At 43.8% G+C, this 21,667-nt stretch overlaps 1 protein-coding gene across 3 annotated transcripts in view; it reads left to right on the forward strand.

Moving 5' to 3' along the window:
* Ttc28 (tetratricopeptide repeat domain 28) overlaps positions 1-21,667 on the forward strand; it is a 436,243-nt gene that overhangs the window by 210,604 nt on the left and 203,972 nt on the right. For all 3 annotated transcript variants that reach the window (XM_031337381.1, XM_031337382.1, XM_031337383.1), the window contains 3 exons: positions 10,930-11,077; positions 19,172-19,444; positions 20,484-20,614. In XM_031337381.1, the coding sequence (XP_031193241.1) occupies positions 10,930-11,077; positions 19,172-19,444; positions 20,484-20,614 (552 nt within the window). The remainder of the gene's footprint in view (positions 1-10,929; positions 11,078-19,171; positions 19,445-20,483; positions 20,615-21,667) is intronic.

Genomic DNA, 21,667 nt, shown 5'->3' on the forward strand with positions numbered 1-21,667 from the left:
AAGGAGCCTGTGTGCAGCTCCTGCATCCCACCTAGTCTGTAGCCACTAATAGTCATTTTTATAGACCATTCTGGAAGGAGCTAATTCACATCAGCCTGGTAGCATCTGAGATAGCTACACATGGAGACAGATTCCCAGGAGTCCTCGAATCAGTGAGAACTGAGGTGCTGCCTTAATCCCCTTGATGCTAGTAGTGTCTCCTGGTCTGCTCTGGCTCTTTGCCTACCAGCAGTCATCCTCCGCCCACCCCCCACCCCCACAGGCTGTGTTCCAACGGTTGCCAGGGCAGGGCCACGGACTCATGATGATACCAGATGGTTTCAGGGGAGTTCAGGAAATCCTCTCCCCCCTTTTTTATTCTTGGTCTTGAGTTTTACAGGCTCCCTCTGCCATAACCATGGAAGGAAAGCCCAAGCTACTGGAAGTTCAGGTAGCCTCGCATACCTTGATTGTGTTTTTACAAATGAGAAGAGAAACTCTAGATGAGGTGTGCACATTTTTTTAAGCCAACACAGAGCTGGGGGTGGCATCCACTGACTTATTTAAATCCCCGTTTGACAGTTCACCTGTTTTGTTTTGTTTTGTTTTGTTATGTTATGTTTTTTAAACCTCTTGTCAACCTATGGTCTTTCTTACAACACTTTGGTTAATAGCACTTTTTATATGATTAATCTAAAGCTAATTATGGGAAAAGAAATACTTGATGTGATCGGCCAAGTAGACTTGAGAGCAGCTTTCCTCTAGATATTGATTCTGGATGGACCGTGAGCCAAGAGGGGAGAGAAGCAACTCCCAGCTGCAGATGCAGCTGTAACATTGTATTAATGCAGCTTCTTCTTCTGAGCCCCGGTTCCACACAACATGATGCTGTTTTCTAAAGCAATCCTGGCTCTTTCACATCTTGTCCAGTACAGAATAGGACAGATCAGGTTTGCTTTTTGTTTTTTTGTTTTTTGTTTTTTTTTTTTTTTTAATTTGTCGAGACAGGGTTTCTCTGTGTAGCCCTGGCTGACCTGGAACTCATTCTGTAGACCAGACTGGTCTCGAACTCAGAAATCTGCCTGCCTCTGCCTCCCAAGTGCTGGGATTAAAGGTGTGTGCCACCACTGCCTGGCTGGTTTTTTGTTGTTGTTGTTGTTTGTTTGTTTTTTAAGTGAGAAATAGAAGCGGAGTTTTCTGGAGTGATTCTGCCCAGCTGAGCAGGAAAAACACATTTGCCCCATGAACGTGTTCTTTGCTGATTCTGCAAGCTTTATTTTGTTTTCAACATAAGGTATTAACAAATAGAAGCAAGAGAACACTCACTCGAAAGTATCAGAAAATAAAAGAAGTATAGCGAATTGTATCATAGGCACAAACAAGCCCGAGCTTGCTGATTTTTTTTTTTTTCACTCCCTGTGATTTAAAGCCTTGCAACTCACAATCTAATTAACATCGAACTGAGTTGCAAGTACAGTGTCCTGTTTGGTTCAATAATAATACATTTATATGAAAGGTTAATGAAACGAATTTTCTCTGTATCCAATTCATTAAAAATTGCTCTACAATCAAGGGTTGTAATGGAATGGAGATTAAATATTCATGTTCATAAATTGTCTGTGTCATTTCTGATTTTCCTTCATTTCGGCCTCCATGGTTTGAATTTTACAACTAGAACAATTCCCCCGCAAAATGCTGATTTAGAGGCTAATTGCATGCCATTAATTCTTTCATCAAAGACATTGTGTGGACCAGAGAAAGAGCACGGTAGCCAGGGTTGGTTGGTTCTGTGTGCTCAGTGTTGGGAGAAAACTTTTGTGTGCAGTGGTCATCCAAAAGACCTCCTTGCATGGTCCTGAGTGGCAGAGATACACTCCAGTAAATGACACTCAATGAGTGGCACAGGACTAGGTAGTAAATACGTCACGTAGGAAGTTAAAAAAGAGATGCATTTATGCTATAAAAGGAGAATTTATAGCCGCAGGCTAGTTTTAAAATCTAAAGGCAACACCAAACAACTTAGATTAAATCTAAGTCAAAAGGTAAACTGTTCACAAATGCTTGGAATTATTCTACATCTGTCACATCTGATGTGTCTGAAGTCCACTCATGTCCCTGTGTGCAGCAGTTCATCTCCTAACTCACTTGAACCAGCATGGTATGGGGGAGTCAGGTTCTAGTTGGGCTCAGAGACATTTGGAACTGTGAACCAGGGGTGGAGTGTTGGAAGTAAAGACATGAAATCTGTCGTCATTTCTAGGGGTGCTCACGGGCTGAGGAGTTTACTGTGCTAAGTGCTCAGATGAATCCTTTAGCTCTCTGGATGGCCACTGAAGCAAACCACAGGCTAGTTAGTAATCCTCACAGTTTTAGCAACAAGTGGTAAACCCTTTAGTCATTAGATAGGATTTTGTTACTACTAAAATACAGTGGGCATCCCGGTGAGCTAGCACTTGGTGCAGCCGGCTATGTTGTAACATTTATGCCCCTCCCGCTTTAGACTGTGGTGCCTCTGCCACGTGTGGAGTGGGGAGATGTCAAGAGGCAACGAGGGTGATGTGTGTGCCCAGCATTTAACATTGCCTCATAGGCTCAGCTCCCCATGACAGGGGGCACAGTGCTCCCTGTGAAGGGACAAAACCTGCCCCTTTCTCAAATGAAGTATCTTCCCGTGGAAACTGTACCAGGAAAAGAAAGAGGAGCAGACAGGCTCCTGGATGTCAGGCCAGCTTCCTCCTTCGGTGGTTAACGACCACGGATCTCTGGGCACTCTGACCTTGACTGTAGTTGGGGCTTGCAGCAGGCTCCTGGGGTAGCTGCTGTTACCTCCCTGGACTCCGTAATTCAAATTAATTTTTACCTGGTAAAATAGATTTCAGCAGTAAGCCTTAGAGCAACAAGTTCTTCTTCAATTACATGGCTTCCCAGTTGCTTAAACCACTTTGGAACAAGGGAACAGGTGGGTAAAGCAGGGACTGGAATTGGGTAGTATTTTAAAACATTTAAGATTCATTTGATTTATTTTAGGTACATGATTGTTTTGTCTGTGTGAGTGCTTGTGTATCATGCATGTGCCTAATGCGTATGGTGGCCGGAAGAGGCTATTGGATCCCTTGGAAGAGGAGTTAAGAGAGTTGCGAGCCACTATGTGGGTACTGAACCAGGTTCTTCTGGAAGAACAAGTATTCTTAATGTCTGAGCCATCTCTGTAGACTCAAATATGCACACACACACACACACACACACACACACACACACACACACATATGTATATAACCACTTTATTTTAAAGAACATGTAAATAAAAAGTATCGCACAGCTAGATTAACAGAGCCACTCAAACAGCACTTGTCCAGGCCCAAAGCACAGGCCCAAAGCACTGTCTGTCTCAACGAACATCTGTACAGTTATAATAGCCACTCTAACATCTTGGAGCTTGGATTTGGATTTTATTTACCCTTTTATAATCAATGCATTTTATACCATATGTATAAAATATGGGCATATTTTATATACAACTCCTTTAAAAAGGAAAAGAAGGTCCTCAAAAAAAAATCCATGGTAGCACTGGAACGAGAAAAATGATTGTATATCCCCTTTCACAACTCATGAGTCCTCACCTGCACTCTGACCATCCATATCCCCTAATATCACTCCTCACTCTTCTCTTTACATGTTACATGTGCATGCACACATACTTGTCTAGATATGTGGAGAACATGGGTTTTTCCTTCTGAGATTAGGTGACTTTGTTTCTTAATACACACTTGGATTCCATTCATTTCCCTGCAGATCTCCTGATTTCATTTTTTAAAAAAGATTTATTTATTTTATGTATATGAGTACACTGTCGCTGTCTTCAGACCCACCATTACAGATGATTGTGAGCCACCATGTGATTGCTGGGAATTAAGCTAAGGCCTCTGGAAGAGCAGTCAGTGCTCTTAACCACTGAGCCAGCTCTCCAGCCTCCCTGATTTCATTTTAAAAGAAAGCTGCATAATATTGTTTTTAACATGTTTCACCTTTCCATTACCAGCTCATCAGTTTTGGAGCAATTGCATTGTTTTGATCTCCCAGCTATTTGGAAAAGAGCAGGGTTGAACATGTGAGAAAGAGTCTGTGGAATGTGATAGCCGGGTGATATGGTACACTTATTTATAGTTTTTCGAAGGGTTTCCACACTCATTTCCAGAGCTGGTGTGACAATTTGCAGTTATACAACACTGAATATGGGGGACTCCTTTGGTCACATCCTCTCCAGCATTTGTAACTGTTGTTGGTTGTTTTATTGATTTTTGCATTCTGACTGTGGCAAAATGAAATCTCAAGTTGTTTTGATTTACATGTCCCTCATTGCTAGGGACAATGAATAGTGTTTTGAAGATATTTCTTAGCCAGTTTTATTTCTACTTCTTTTGAGAACTCTCTGTTCTGATTGATCCTTTGTTGGCTTTTGTTGTTGTAGTTTTGTTTTTGACCTTTTTTAAAAAATGTACTTTATGTATTCTGGATATTAATCCTCTGTCAGATGTGTAGCTGGCAAAGATTCTCTCCCCTCAGTGAGTTTCCTCTTATTCAATTGGTTGTTTCTTTACTTGTGTAGAAACTGTTGAATTTTTATCAAGTCCTACTTGCCAGTTGTTGGCTTTAATTTTGGGGCACATAGAGTCCTATTCAAGAATTCTCTTCCCTTTGTCTCTCTCATGTAGGACAACCACTCACGCTTTCTTCTGGCAGTTTTCATGTTTCAGGGTTAGGTCTTTATCCATTTGGAGGTAGGCTTTGTGCAGCAGGATAGCTATGGGCCTAATTGGCTGTGCCTGTGTCCTCTCCATGTGGACATCCAGTCTGTTAAGTGCCACTTGTTGAAGATGGCTTCTTTTCTCCAGCTTATGTTTCTGGTGTCTTTGTCAACTAGTAAGTGGCTGAAGTTATGTGCGCTTGCATTTGGGCCTGTGATTCTGTCCCATGGGTTTGCGTGTCTATCTTTGCAAGGGCACCATATTGTTTCCATTCCTCTGGCTCTGTAATATGTCAGCTGTGGAAGCTGATCCGTCCAGCATGGTTCTGTTTGCTGATGATTGTTTTGGATATTGGGGTCTTTTGTGATTCCATATGAATTTTGAGGTAGACTTATTTTTCTGTTTCTGTGAAGATTCAAAAGGAGATTTTGATTGAGATTGCACTGAGTCTATCTTTTGGTAGAATGATCATTCTGACAATATTAATTTTACCACTCCATGAACATGGGATGTCTTTCCATTTTCTAGTATCTTTCTGTCTTTATTAAAAGGTTTAAACATGTAAGGATTGTAAAAGTCCTTTACCTCCTTGGTTAGGTTTATTCCTAGATATTTTATTTTCTTTGGGGCTATTGTGATCTCTTTGTTGATGGTGTATAGAAAAGCTAATGATTTGAGCAGGTTGATTCTGTGTCCTGCCACATTGCTGAATTTGTTTATTTTTCTAGAAGTTTCCTGGTAGAATTTTTCAGGATCTCTAATGTGTAGTTTCTTGTCATCTGCAAATGAGAATAGTTTGACCACTTTTTTCCTGTTTGTGTCTCCTTGCACTCGCTTGCCTTATTGCTCCAGCTAGCCCTTCAAGCGCAATAGTGAAGAGGAGTACAGATTGCACCTCTGCCTCCTTCATGGTTTCAGCATGCTTGCTTCAAGGGTTTCTCCACTTAGGATGGCGTTGGCTCTGGGTTTTTCTTACATAGCTTTCGTGGTGTTGAGCTATTTCCCTCTCCTCCTCTCTGTGACATTTATCATGATGCCATGTTGGATTTTGTCAGAGGCCTTTTCTCCATCTATTGAAGTGATGATCATGTGAGTTTTATCTTTAAGTCTATTTATGTGGTATATTACATTTATTGCCTTGCATAGGTTGATGATCCTTGCATTTCAGGGATAGAGTCAACTTGATGTATAAACTACATGTCTGTGCCCAGTTTTCAAGCATTGAGAAGTTTTAAATCTCTGCTCACCAGGAACACTGGCCAGTAGCTTTCTTTTTGTCTTCATGTCTCTACCTGGCTTTGTCGTTAGAGTAGATACTGGCTTCATAGAAGGAGTTTTGGAGTGTTCTTTCCTCTGTCCCTCCCTCCCTTCCTCCCTCCTTCCCGCCCTCCCTTCCTGGCTGTCCTGGAACTCACTCTATAGACCAGGCTGGCCTTGAGCTCACAGAGATGATCCACCTGCCTCTGTCTCCCAAGTGCTGGGACTAAGGGGGCGTTGTTCCCCTCCTCCTCGCTTCCTTTTCTAGAAATTTATCCATTTCTTTTCAGTTTTTCAGCTTAATAGAGTATGGGTTTTCTCTTTTTTACAATATTATTTTATAAAATTCTGAGTTTCTTTGCTACTTTTTGCAATGTTTCCCTGTTTATTTCTGACTCTGTTAAATGTGGGTCTTCTCTTTCTTTGGGTTAGTTGAGCCAATGGTCTGTTGATGTCGTTTATCTTAAAGAAGCAACTCTTAGATTCATTGAGTTTGAGATAGATAGATATATAATTTATATATGTAATATATATAATTTATACAACATATATAATTTATTTGTGTCCTTTCTGACTTCTTAAATCTAAGTATTCAGATCTGTACATTTCCCTCAGAGGACAGCTTTCATTGTGTCCCAGAAGTTTTGCTGTGTTGTGTTTTCTTTTTTTATTGAGTCCCAGGAATTTTTTTCCTGTCTCAATTTCTTCTTTGACTCATTCATCATCCAGTAATGAGTTATTTAATCTCCATGAGTTTGTGCATTTACTAGAGATTTCTTTGCTGTCAATTTTAAGTTTTATTGCATTATGGTCAGTTGGAATACATGGAATTATTTCAATCTTTCTGAATTTGTAAGGATTTGCTTCATGCCCCAGGATGCGGCATTTTAGGAAGCTTCCGTTTGCTGCTATGTAGAATGTTTATTTAATAGAATAGTCTTTAGATATCCGTCTCACCCATCTGACATATAATTCCATTATGATGTTTCTCTATGGCTAACCTGTCCAGCTAGACCCTGGACAGTGGCTGGCAGGGTCTGGTTGGCTGACTTGAGAGCCTGGATGCTGTGCAGGGTTGGGGCTGGCAGGGCAGCTCCTTGAAGAAGCCTAGAGGTTGATTGCAGTGCAGGCGGTTGTGGCTAGACAAGGCCAGGGTGCTGGACGTGGGTCCTAGGCTACATCTGCAGGTTTTGGATGGGATGTGGCAGGGAGGGCCAGGTGGGCTCACCCATGGGATGAGGGTGAGTAATATTTTAATACTTAAGTATATACTGAAATTCTGTGTATGCTCCTAGTCTGGAGTCACATGTTCTTGTTAAGCCTTCAAAGACGGCTGTTCTATTCTGTGTCAGGTGCTGTGCTGAGTTCTCTACTCCATCACAATAAACTACAATCTCATTTTCATCATCACCAGTTTTATAGTTTTATAGTAGCATATCGCTTACAGAAGTCTAAAGAATTAATTTTCTTCTGTAGTGACTTGCTGCTGGGTAAAGAGCTGGGAGACCTGCACTTGATGGTCACCTTATGTGGAGCATGTTGTTCAGACATGCTGTTTCATCCTGTGGACACTGCTGAGCATTAAGTACCCAGGGGGCGTGGGGAACTGAGGAAGGCCCCTGAGCCTTCTCTATGCTTCTGAGGAAAAGAATCTTAGAAGCTGTGGAAGGTACGCTGTCCAGGGTCACCATCTCATCTCATTTTGAGTCTGAAGAAAATGGAACAAGCAGAGTCTCTAGCACTGCCATGTCACTTGAGAACGCAGCTTGCATCTTTAAATGGTGTGTGTGTACACGCGTGTGTATGTATGTGCATGTATGTGAACATGTATGCACACACATTTGTATGTGCATGTGTGTGAACACATGTTGGGTATGTGTGTGTGAACATGTGTGTACAAATGTGTGTGTATACATATAGCTAGGCATGCCGTGGCACACATGTGAGGTCAGAAGACAACCTCGGGAGTCCGTCTTTGCTGTCTACCTTGAGTATCCGTTGCTGCATCTGTTACTGAGGTTGGCTCTTTCCCCAGGGCTAGCCGAATGAATTGTACTTTACATCATTTCACTTGATAAGCTGTGAAGTCATTGATCACTTAGTGAAATAATTGATGACTGAGTTTTGTTTTAAGATACAAGGACTTTTCAAAATTAAAAGTATTTAAGATTTTTGTTTCTTATAATACATACCCGAAACCAGTAACTCTAGATATTCTTTATCTCCCTCCCTTAGCAGCAGTAACTCTTAACTTATATAGATACACAATACATTTATATGTATCAAGAATTTATTATTTATTTTTTATTTTGAGATAGGGTCTTACTTTAGTGCACAGGCTGTGAAGATCAGGTTGGCCTCAAACTCTAAGTAATCCTGCTGTCACAGCCTCCCTGGGTCCTGAGATTTCCCAGTTGTGCCACCACATCCAAGCTGTGTATGCATATATTATATAATCCAGGGCACATCTGTAGCTAAGCATCTCTTCAAAACCCGTAGAACCATGCTTATTTCTAGGTGGGATGTATGACTGGAACCCCTAAAATGTAATGTGGGTGGGTAATGAAAAAAAATGTCTGCAAATAACATTGAAGATGGGACAGTGGCCAGGGCTGGAGGGAGGGAGAAGGGGAGGAGAGTGCGCCCACGCGTGGGTTACCTTACACACCTGCGTTTTCACAGCTGCTGTTGGTTCAAATCCACAGAGAAAAAATGGCCCACAACCATCTGAGTGTTCTTCTTGCTTAGGGGTGAGTTCTTGGCAGAAACCCAGAATAGTCTTATTTCTTCAGATTACCTCAGCACGCTGCTACACAGTGCAGTAAGTGAGTTTACATGGAAGCACAGAAGTCACCTGCTCTCACGTTCTCTGAGTACTTGTGTGATAGAAAATGATAGAGCTGTATTTTCAGCAGTCGTTTTGAGAGTCTGAAACTTCATTTAGATCTCATGAATATCATTTATGAAAATGGACAAGTGTGTTTAACTGAACAAAGATTGTAAGAGTAGATAGAATGAGAAGCCACTTATTTAGAGACAGATGTAAAAAAACTGAGCATATTAATAATGTTATTTTAAAATAGATTTATCTTATTATTTTATTTTATATACCTGGGTGTTTTGCCTTCATATATGTCTGTGAACTACAGAGACATTCCATTCTTTCAGTGGATTGTTCTCTATGTACTTGAAAAGCAAACTGTATGTCACAAAACTGACTTCAAATTATGGTTCAAGTTCTAGGTTTAGGGTCTGGGGAAATAACTTAGTTGGCAGTGTTTACCTGGAGTGCTGCAGAGCCTCAGTCCATAAGAAAAGAATCCTCATAAAGGACTGGGTCCATGTAAAGAGGACACGTGACAGCCCTGGCCGTGGCCTCAGCGGTGGCAGGGGCTGACAGCTAGTCATGCCTAACCATGAAGCTAAAAATCCCAGGGAGAGAGACATCGTCCCAGGAAGCACCATGGATGGTTCCTGAGGAACAGTACCTAAGGCTGACACACACACACACACACACACACACACACACACACACACACAGAGAGAGAGAGAGAGAGAGAGAGAGAGAGAGAGAGAGAGAGAGAGAGAGAGAGAGAGAGAGAGAATTTAAAGAGAACTCTATAGTTAAACATTTCCCAGTTTTCTGATAATTTCCTCAGTTAGCTGATGGTCATCTGGCCATCTGGTGTTCACATTGTTTTAAACTAACCCCTTAAAGGATACCAAGGACAATAATCTTAGTTGTTTTGAAGCAAAGTATACATATTTTAGGTAACTATTTTAAACCATGTTTAAAACCCCACAAAGCATCTAACCGTAGGTAAAGTGAGTAAAGGGAGGCAGATGTATAGCCTCAAGTAGTTTGGAGCCAGCCAGGGCTACACCATGAGATCCTGATTCAAGCAGCAAGAACAGTCCATCAAACCCCCCAAACATATGTGTGTGTGTCCAAACTGAGTTCTTAAACAAAGATGTATCTGTGACCTTTTTTTTTTGTCAAGTTGACACAAACTAGAGTCACTGAGGAGAGGGACTCTCAAAGGCCTTCTTCAGAAAAGTCTATAGGCACATCCAAGAACAGTCTCTTAATTGCTACTTGACACAGGAGGCCCCAGCCCACTATGGCCGTTCCATCCCAGGGCAGTTGGGCCTGAGTTGTACAAATAAGGTAGCTGGGCTAGCAAGAGCCAGTGAACAGTGAGTAGCATCCCCCATGGCCTCTTCTTCCTGCACGTTCCCAGCTTTTGTTCCCACCTTCTGTTGATGAGGGAATGTAATTCATGCGCCAAATAAAACCTTTTCTTCCCCAGGTTGTTTTTGGTCAGTGTTCTGTCACACAACAGAAAAGAAGCAAACTAGAGCTTGATGTGACAGGTCACATGATGTGACTGACAGGGCACATGGTGTGACGGGGTCATGCGACAGAAGTTGTATTTCCCTCTCCATCGTTAATGTGCCATACTAGGTGCTTTGGTGAGATATCAGGGAATCTCTAGCAGCTGTCCTTATGGAGGCTGTCTCAGGTTCGCTCTGGTGCCAAGGACAGTCTTGACCTGCTTTCCCTTCTTCCCATGTCTCTCAAGTGCTAGGATTACAGGCTCCCAGGGCTGGTTAAGAATGAGAATTTCTGTTGGGCTACCACATTGACTTATTGTGGTATAATAGTGGGTGAGCACTGTGCTACCTGAGCTGTAGCACCAGCCCCAAAACTGTGTTTTTAAATCATTTAGAAGTAATATGAGGATCGATGCCATGCATAGAACAGAGTCAGTGTGTCTGAGAAAAATTTAAATGTGAGTTCTTGAAAGAGCTACAATTTGTGATGTATAGAAGAAATGCTTCTTAGTATCAACCCTTCATCCTGGTGTTGAGCCACAAGCGTCCCCCATGGGCACTCAGGATGCCAGTGTAATAAATAGGAACCTTTGTTCTTTTCCTGTGTTTCCAGGCATACTTCCGACAGGGTGTTGCCCTCCAGTACCTTGGACGTCACGCGGACGCCCTGGCAGCCTTTGCATCTGGGCTGGCTCAAGACCCCAAGAGTCTCCAGCTCCTGGTGGGGATGGTGGAAGCTGCCATGAAGTCTCCCATGAGAGGTAGGCGGGATGTGGGTCTTCAGGTGTGACTGGAAAGCCAGCACGCAGCCTTCTAGGATTAGGGACCTGTTGGGGTCTGTGGGCTGGTGATGAACTGTCTTAATGAGGGCAGATGAGCTCATGTCTTTGTATTTTAGGATTATTTAAAATCATTCCCACTGTAAAATTAGTTTTAGGATTCTAAACCACAATACCTCGAATAATAAGCTGATTTTCTTGTGTGAATAAATGTAGCCTTTGAAATTATAGGAAAAGACATTAAGCTAGGCTTTCCTCTCCCTCCCTTCCTCCTCTCACTCTTCCTTTCTCCCTCCTTCTCTTCCCTTACGTTGTCCTGCCTTCTGTCCACACAAAACACAGAAGTCAATTCAATGGGATTAAGAGATAGTTTATTCTGGAGCCAAATCTGAGTAACCACGGGCTCCGGAACACACAGCTTAGATTACCCCCTTCCATGTCTCCCAGTATGGATGCAGTTCTATGGAGTTTTATAGTAAGAGAACAAACAACATTATAAATGAAAAATTACAGTCAGCTATCACCTTGGTAGAAATGCCAGAGAGTTAGGTTGCAGCAGGATGTGAGATTCTTAGCTATGGTCTCAGAAGTTCCCTGATACCTTCTTTAGCCTGTCCTTTGGTGGATGGTAGGGTTTTGTTAAGTTAGCACATTGTAAAGGTTTTTAATCTGTTTATCAGGACATCAGGTGAGGTGGTCAGGGAGTTCCTTATGGGGCTAAATGTAACCTGAGAGAAGTTGTGACTGGCCTCTCAACCTTGTAGCATCCCAGCTTCCCTCCAGAATTCTCAACCACACTTCCCTTCTTTCTTCCTGACAGAATCTCACGATGTAGCCAAGGTTACCATGAACTTATAGTCCAGGCTGGCCTGGAACTTGTAGCAATCCTCCCATCTCAGTTTCCTGACTAGTGGGATTCTAGGTGTGAGTTACCATGTCTGCCTTGTTCTTTCTTGTATTTCTTAAAGCTAGTGTATGTGTAGCCATAGGCAGCATCTCACATCTTTAGAGGAATGTGAAGAGGCTGCATATTGCCCTCAAAGGAGAGGAAAAGTAAGGTGGAAACTTCTCTGTTGCTTTATTCTGATTGATCTTCTGAGAAAACAGAGAACACACAGAGATGGTCCCGGGCAAGGCTGGAGAAATTCTACAGCCCTGAGCCAACTGTCTCCACTGCAGTGCAGTGGTTTTATTCTCTTTTATTCTGTGGTCCTAAGAGGTCACACTCAGAATCTGAAGAGTACTGGGCAAACATTGTAGCACTCACTGAGCTTTAACGCATGAGTACTTGGGAAGTTTTTGATGAAACATACACACCAGCTGTCATCTGTCATGACAGTGGATCTGTGGCCTGTAGACATCTTATGCCCATAGTGTATGTCAAGCCAAACTCTGTCTTTGCCATATAAATGGTCTGAGTTTTAATTGGCTAGTCTAGATAATGAACCTGAAAGTCTTGATGACAGTATCATTTCATCCAGTTTTATATGTTTGCAGCATTAGGCACTTTAATTTGCTGCCTATTATTGTACTTGGCTCAAAGTATGTGCCAAATAAAACTCTGATGAGCTAGACTATGCTAAGTAGTCTCTAAGCAGTCAGCTCTCTACAGTAGGCACTTTCCTGAGAGTTAGACATTTCATGTCTTTAGAAGAAAGAGATAAGAATCCTTTCTTCAAGTCACATCTTCATGGACTAAAGGCTTTCCCCAGGTCCGGCCTTCCTGTCTGTCCTCCGTGATTCAGAGGAATCCACTTGGGGCTCCAGGACTTTTAGGGGAGTATCGAGAACAAGCCAACACCTATCTTTATCATTTCCCAGAGTTTTTTTTATTTTAATTTCTTTCATTTTTTTACTTTCCTCTCCATGAGGATCTGCATGGACTTCTCTGAGGATTGGTAACACCTTTTAAACAATGTTCACAGAACACTTTTACTCAGTCCATGAAGACGACACTGGGTCATCCGGAGGCTGCCCTGTGGCTGGCTGCCTTAGGATGCTGCACCATATGTGTTGATAACCACAGAATGGCACCTGTTTGGCTTTGAAACAATTTCTTGAGAAAAATGTTTTTTTAATAAATCTTCTCTGTGTTGTCAGAGCAGCTGTCACCTTTAGGGTCCCCACTTCCGTGTTTTCCCTGTGTCGTCAGAGCAGCTGTCGCCTTCAGGGTCCCCACTTCCGTGTTTCCTTCTTCCTTCAGACTTCATAAGCCCTGCTTGCTCTAGCATTGCCTTTCCACCTCGCTCTCGCTCTGCCCCATGGGCCTATTTTGAGCATCCTTTCTTCGGCCTGTGGCTGTGCTAGGTGTGGTCCTGTGCATGCACACCCTCCTGCATCCCAGAAGCCCCACTCTGTGGTGTGTGGCAGCAACTTTCGGAACCATCACTATTTGCTCCTTGTGTTTTACAGACAGCGTCATGATCTGCATTTCTCTAAATTTCTGACACTGAGACACAACGCTGTGGTTTGGCTCCTCTGCAAATAGATCTGATCTGTTGTATCCTCTTGTCTTAATTATTTTGTTTGTTTGTTGAATCAGGGTGTCATGCATCCCAGTTGTGGTCTCTAACCCACAGGGTAGCTAAGGCTAGCCTGAAAATCCTGATCCTCCCACCTCCTTAGTATGAGCCATGTTGCCTAGCTTGTTTTGTAATTCTGAAATACAACAGGAAAAAACCACAACAACCTAAAAACCTCCCTAGCTTAGGTGCTTCTATAAACAAACATGACAGGAAAGAGTGCCTACAGTTTTATGTTTAATTTTTATGGGTGTTTTGTTTGTATGCATGTATGTCTGTATATCACATGTATGCATGTATGTCCATGCATCATATGCATGCAGTGCCCTTGGAGGCCAGAGGAGGGTATTGGGTCCTCTGGAACTGGATTGTTAGCTGCCATGTGGACACTGAGAAATGAACCTGTGTTCTCTGGAAGAGCAACAAATGCTTGTAACCACCGAGCCATCCCTCCGGCAAAAGGTTTTTGTGTGTGTGTGTGTGTTTGTTTGTTTTGAGTCGAGATTTCATCTTAGGACTTAGGACTTAGGGCTCAGCATTATAACACAGTTGCCTAATGCGTGCTGAGTCTGAGTTCAATCTTTAGACTGCAGAGAGGCTGATCCACCCTTTTCTAAGGAAGGATTAGCCTATATTAATATACTTTTATTCCTATATAAATATACTATCTCTGTCTATGTTAAAAATTAATTTGATTTTTATTATTGTTCTCTAGTCTCCTAACCAAACCGATTTATTTTATTTTTATCATTTCACCCATGTGCACAAACCAATTGTGAGTAAACTTTCTTGTGGATATGGTTATGTCATAATACATGTATCTATCTATGGTTACATCATAATACATGTATCTTGCTACCATTACATCACAAAATATATATATGTGTGTATATGTATATATGTGTATGTATACACACACACACACACACACACACACACACACACACACACACACATATATATATATATATATATATATATATATATATATCTTAAACCATTAACAAAATATAGAGCTAGAGGTAAATATAAACTGAGAGGACATGTTGACCTTTTGTCATCGGGGCTGATTTGCTCTTCTTCTGAGCCAGCCTTTCAGTGTCATGTAGATGCCTGAGGGATTTGGATGTTGAGGGCTTGTGGCTGCTGTGGGCTCTGTAACACAGCTACAGAATAAGGCCAAGGTCACCAGCAGCCATTCTCCAAGGACTGCTGAGGCCTCCTGTGCATCACTTCTCTTCTGCAAGTTGAGTCATATAAAGATGGTCCTTTGTGAGCTATCACCCGCTGTGATTCTATCGACTCTGGACAGATCCATGGAGACTGCTTTATCAAGTGCCCATGGAAAGTGGCTGGCAAATGCTTAGGCTTTTCTCTCTCAGTTCAAAGGTCTCCCCTTCATTCTGTGTCTGCCCTCTGTGAATGCCCTCCCTCAGTGGCTCTTTTGGGTCCAATCACTTTTCACAAGAGCCCTGCTTTGGAAATGTTATGTGAGGGACATGGATTTTCTTCCCACAAGAAAGGGGTCTGGTCCCAGCGATGCCATTTGCTAGCTTACTGACAGACACTGGTGGCATTGCTTCCTCTGCCCATCCTTTCTGTGAGGGAGGAAGGATGATGCCCATCTCATGATGCTCCAGGAGCCATAGGAGTGAGGCAGACCCTAAAGAAGCCTTCTCTTCTGCAGATGGGACTCTTCCTTTCCTGGTGCTCACATGGTACCCAGGCTCCCCTTCTTTCAAGTAGCCTCACTGGAAGTCACGGTTGGGCCTCAGCATCAGAAACCTGGCTTCCTAGACAACACTGTGATTTCCAGTATGCCATGTCTCTGTGAAGCACTGGCCTTAGGACCACTGTTCTCAGAACTCCAGCTGGGGACTGCACCATCCGCTTCTAGATTGGACAGATCCTGATGCATTATTGCTCAACTTAGTTATGGATATTAGGCTGCATAGATCAAGTGCCTGGAGAATCCCCAGTTCAGAAGTGATCTAGTGTGGAGAGTTATATATCTCAGAGCTGGCAAGAGTGGCACTCCTCTTAGCAGAGGGCGACCTACCTTCTATAGTCAGTCTCTGCTACATTCTCACAAGCTCCTGGAGTGTCAGGAAATGCGACTTTATTCTTCTTAAATTCCCAAGGACTTTACATTTCAAAAACCTACAGCAGGGGCTCGGTCAGTGTTGCAAAGGGCCTTTATATTCCTATGGAATTGGTTTGACGCTGGTTATTTCATGTATTATGCATAAATTCTAGAAAGAAAAACATCTGAATAGCTACAGACTGCCAAAATTCTGTTCTGTCTAATCTGCTAAAAATCACAAAATTAGTCCCTCTGATGATAGCGCAAGTTTATCTTAGAACAGGAATTAGAGCAACAGACTTGGAAGAGTCTCAGAGATTATCTTTAGATTTTTAAAAAGTGTCTTACAATCTCTTTCATCAAAAGAAACACAGTTGGCTGGATACAGTGGCATGGTCCTGTGGTCCTGGCTACTTGGGAGGTTTAGATGGGAAAATGGCTCACAGCCAAGAATTTGAGACCAGCCTGGGCAACACAGAAAAACCCTAACTCAAGCTCCTCCCTCCCCTCTCAACCCAACTGCTGACTAGAGATTCTGGCTAGTGATCCAAGAGATGTAATCTCAGCTTAAGCAGATAACTTTCAAAAGGAAAATTACATACGGTGAAGTGGATGCTCTGTATCTTTAGATATAGGCAGAGATGTACACATATACATAGGTGTCTGTGTGTGCACATAACCATGTACATGTGCACCTATATACACGTGTGCGTAACCATGGCCACAGCCATTGCCCTTGCACTTGGCCATCACTCACTGTCTTTCCCACTAAGCCACGTCAGCTTCAGCTGCTACATATAATGCCTGGTCAGCTCCAACCAGCCTGTTGGAAATCTCTCTCCCCTTGTGTCTGTCTCATGCTGTGTAAGACATTTCTTTCCCTTAGGGCACCTCCCACTCAGAGTAAGAGCAGCAAAGAGTTTAAAAGCCATCCTTTAACAAGTCAAGCTCCACTCCCCTGAAGCTTGAGCACCCTGGGTAACATGGCCCTCAGATCACCTTACATTTATCTTTGCAGTGGTATTTAGTGTTTAATGTACTTATATTTTCTTTCTGTCTACTTTGAATGGGGATTTTATTTTTCCTTATAATTTTCCTAATTTCATTCCCATCTACCCCAGACTTGCCCAAGTAGAGATTTCTCTGTCCTCCTTGGGCATCTCCAGACAGCTCCTCGCCTTGGTCTTTGTACAGTGTTGTCTCTGCTGCCATTTCAGGGGTTGTGCAGTTGCTGTGGGAAAGGCTGCCTTGTTCGGAAGCGTGGGCCTCTGCCTCCGTCTGTCATTTCAGGACAGGCATCTGAGCACCTTCCCCGTCTGTCAGGAATACCTATTTTCTGCCTTCCACTCTAAAAGCTGAAGTACCCAGTCCCAATGTTCCCATTCAGCTTTGCAGCTGAGACCCAAACTTTGAATCAGAAAACTACAGGTCCAGTGAAGAAGAGGGTCACATAGAATTTATTGTGGTGGAAGCTACATCTTCACGGTCTGCTGCCTCACTCTGTGGGTTTCTACTTAAAAGCTGCCAAGGTCTCTGTAGTTTGCAATCAGATCAGTGGCCTGGAGCACTGCTGTGGACTCTGACTTTGCCTCTGACCCTGTCTGATTAACCTTAGCGGAATCAGGGAAATACCCAGATCTTTGTTTGAAAATGATGGTGCTGCTGTTGTCTCTGGTTTGCTCACTGGAGCTGAGGTGCAGCTTCTGAACAGCACTGTCTGCTGGCCCGCAGCAGAGGGAGGGACCATGCTCTTGGCGTTCTAGGGCCCGCCCTCTTCCTTGTAGCTGTTCCTGCTCTCTGCTGTCTTTGCTCTCTGTGTTTAACCCCATTGGCCAGCTACTGCTTACTAGCACGCTGCCGCTTGCATCTTGACAGGAGTAAAAATGTTCTTTGTTCTCTGTTTACTGATCTGATTGAAGGAAAAATGCTTTAGGCACTAGTGAGCTTCAGGGTTTCCCTGGTACTGTTGACTCAGGCGAGAGAGCTCCTTAGCAGAGAACTGAAAAATCATAAATTGTGGCCTTTGGCCAGGAGGTGAGGTTTAAAGAGCCGGCATCGCTGCAGGCTTGATGCCTGAGTTATTGGAACCACTAATGTGAGGTAGGTTTCAGGACCATGAGAGATGTAGTCAGAACTCTTATTATCTCTAAAGAAAATAGGGAAGGATAGGGAGGGAGCTTGTCGTCCTTATCTAACCCCCCAAATGGAACTAACCCCACATGGCTTAATGACCTCTGGCCAACACCCCGACTGTTGCCACTGGAAGATAAAATGAGCTAAACATTAATTTTACCACCTTAAGTATGGTTGGCATTTTGTGGATACCCTTTACTGCATCTTCTAGGAGAAATTACAAGCAGGTTGCTTTTGATGATAGGCATGTTAAAGACTCACTCACCAGTGAGACAGAGAATGGGATTTTATCAGGTCTCCAGTGTACTACTTGGCTACTCAGAATAAAGCATAGTTGACCAAAAAAACAAAAAAACCAAAACCAAAACCAAAACCCACATCTCTCACCTCAAAGGGGATAAGGGAAAGTTTATTTGAGATCCAGATATGAGTGGGGGTGGCCTAGGAACACAGATTTAGATTACCCCAAATTCCATGTTCCAACGAGGTAGCAATTTCATAAACTTTTTTTTTTTTTTTTTTGTGGTAACAGAACAAAGAAAAGTCATGAGTCAAGATACTTTCTGAATTCAGTGGAGACTGCATTCTGAAGGCAGGCGATAGAAGTAGGGGTGGGAGAACCTTGCCAGAGGCCTAAGATACCACCTGACACCACGCTCAGCTCTTTGGTTGGTGAAAAAGCTATAGTTTTACTATGTATTCCAAAAGAGAATGGCTGTTTACTAGGCTAAAGATGGCTCAAGGTAGACTGCAGTAAGGCTCCGGCCCTTCCGTGCTCCAACACCTCTGGTGACCACAGCTTGAGTGCGCCAGTCAGCCTCTGTGGTGCGGCTGCTCTCAAGGAATTCTCGTTCACAGTAGGCAACGGGCTTGTCTGGAAAATGTTTCTACTGAGCAAACGTGGAATGATTCTAAACCAATTGATAGCTAAACTGTACAATACAAACCATAGATGAAGATGTGTTTAGATTTAGGAGTATCTAAACCAGAGGGTATCAGCTGGAGAGTGGAGGGTGGCACCCAGAGGAGGGTGTCTGGCTGGAATTGTGGGCTCATAATGCTCTAAGGAGGAGCAAGGTAGACCAGGATCTTTCAGAATATGTGTTGCATCGTGAGCAATGAAAGCCAGAAGAGAGAATGAGTGTGGCCACACCCACAGGGGAAGGAACTGCTGGATGGGTGGGTGTCACTGGGTGTAGGATGCATGGGCCATCATGTGGTGTGAGGTTCCAGAGTGGAGAGCTTATGCATGAACCAGACCACAGACATGTTTCTAGCGCATAATGGAAAGACCACTGTGCCTACCGGTCTTCATTCTCTTGTTTTCTTTTTCTTCAGACACCCTGGAGCCCACTTACCAGCAGCTTCAGAAAATGAAACTAGACAAGAGTCCCTTTGTGGTCGTGTCTGTGGTTGGGCAGGAACTCCTGACAGCTGGCCACCACGGGGCCTCCGTGGTTGTCTTAGAAGCTGCTCTGAAGATTGGCACTTGCAGCCTCAAACTGAGAGGCTCTGTCTTCTCCGCCCTGAGCAGTGCACACTGGTCTCTTGGCAACACAGAGAAGAGCACTGGGTACATGCAGCAAGACTTGGACGTAGCCAAGACCTTAGGTATGCGTCCCGCCTGCATGTCAGCTGCATGCCCTGATGTCAACAGGACCAACACATACAACAGAACATTTAGCTTTAGGGCCTCAGGTCTTGAGAGGATTTTCATACAATAAGGGTCCAAGGCTCCCAGGAGGCCTTGCGGTGTGATTAGCATGTTCATAACCTTCCTCAGGGTTTTCCAGCTCGCAGTTTTAAGGTCCCAATTGCTGGTTCTGTGGATGGCTCGATTTCGTTTTAATTTTGGCCTCTATGAGAATCCACCAAGGTTTGTCAAAGAGCACAGCACAAGCTGGGTGTGGTACGCTGCCACGCTGAGAGGCAGAGCAGATGGCTCTCCGTGAGTTCCAGGCCAGCCAGGGATGTGCAGTGAGACTCTGTTTCAGACAGAACAGAGAAGGGGAGTCGGGATGGGCACAGCGTACTGGAGGTTCCAAACCTGTCCTGTGGAGACAGACGATGGTGTGAGGTTACTGCCCACCCCCCCAGCTGGGGGCTTGGGACTTTGTTTCTTGATGTTTTGGAGGCAGGGTCTCAGCATGTATCCCAGGCCAGTTATCCTGTGAGCCTCCTGCCTCTATGCAGGGGAGAAGAAGAGGCATGACTGTGACTGTGGCCACCACTGTACTGATTATCCAAGGACTTTCAGGTTACAGGAAGGAGGGCTGTGGGGATCTGCCATCAGATACTCATAGAGAAGTGATGTATGAGAGGAGGCCTGGAGTCAAATGGCTGAACCAGCAAGCTGATAATTGCTCAGAACCAAAGGTCATCTGCAAAGCGAGGAGGAGACTCCCAACAGCAGCTGGTTTGTGTAGCAGTCTGCACCCTCCTGTCTGAGACCCCTCTGCCCCTGTGCACGTGTGTGTTACAGCAATAACACTTGTCCACAGAGTTAGGTTCGAGGATCTTATCTCCCTATACAGAGTCTAAAAGAAAGTAACTTCAATCATAGCTAGTAAGTTTATGGCGTTTAAGAGAACCATATATGTTATAAATAATGCTGTAACTTAGAGAATTTTTCTCTTTAAATCCAAATCAGGTGACCAGACAGGAGAATGCCGAGCTCACGGGAATCTAGGCTCTGCATTCTTTTCCAAGGGGAATTACCGAGAGGCCCTCACAAACCACAGGCATCAGCTGGTGCTCGCCATGAAGCTCAAGGATCGGGAGGTATGAAACTCACTTGCAAACCAAACTCCATTTTCAGAAATGCAGAGCCCCTTTCTCTGTGCAGGAAGCATCTGGGTGCCTTAATGCCTTTGCAAGTTCATAGCAACTGAGACCATGGTGTCTGGTCAGTACTGAATGTCTATTGCCTAGTCGTTAAGTATGCACAGAGAGAGAAGGTCTTGTCTCTGACCTCAGGACCAAGCAGCCTGCCCAGGTGCATCGTTCTAAGTCCCTTCAAGTGTGCCGTGAAAGTCACAGGGAAACTAGCAGGGACCTGTATCTGGTGACACACTAGCTCACATGAGCTCTGCTTGTGATCCAGTGTCGCGACTCTCCCTCCTTCATTTCGTTTCTTTGTTTGAGAGAAGTCTGTTGAGTTTATGGGAAGAGCCAAATGTCACAGTACTTGCAGTGTTGACTGTGACTTTCTTTGAAAGTTGATATCCAGCATGGTTGGCACAGGGAGAAAGCCTTCCTGTCTGCTCTTGGGCAGAGGGTGGACTTGAGTTTCAGGTGCCCCCAGCCCTGAGTCGTAGCCACACTTCCTGGCTGTGGGGCCACCTTCCTTTCTTCTGTTCTACTCGAGGCACAGTGACTTATCTTCACTGTCTTGCTTTATGGCTGCACAGTGGTGTAGGGTCCTGTATAACATGCGTGAAGCACTGGTGTAGTGCCTGGGATTCCATGGCTGCCTTCCATGAAGCAGTTTTATAAATTATGGCTTTTCCATATTAATAGACATGATAGAAAAGGGTCAAAGCAGGGGGAAGGGTAAGTTTATAAGTCGGTTCATATGTTCAGTTATAGTTGCTCGTTGGACATTTACAGTGGACGCTATTAAAATTAGATCACTTAAGCAACCAGCAACTTCAGGTTTCTGGGATATCATTGGGCACCAATGCCAATGCTAGGAAGAACTAGGGGTTTAAAAACAGCGTTTGAAAATACTGGATATGCAGAGAGCCTGTAGTCCCAGCTCCTTGGCAAGATGGAGCAGGAGGATCAATCCAGTTAGAAGCAAGACACTGTCCTGGACAGCACAGTGAGACCCTG

The sequence above is a fragment of the Mastomys coucha genome, unplaced genomic scaffold (assembly GCF_008632895.1).
Source record: "Mastomys coucha isolate ucsf_1 unplaced genomic scaffold, UCSF_Mcou_1 pScaffold22, whole genome shotgun sequence".
In the NCBI taxonomy this organism is placed as follows: Eukaryota; Metazoa; Chordata; class Mammalia; order Rodentia; family Muridae; genus Mastomys; species Mastomys coucha.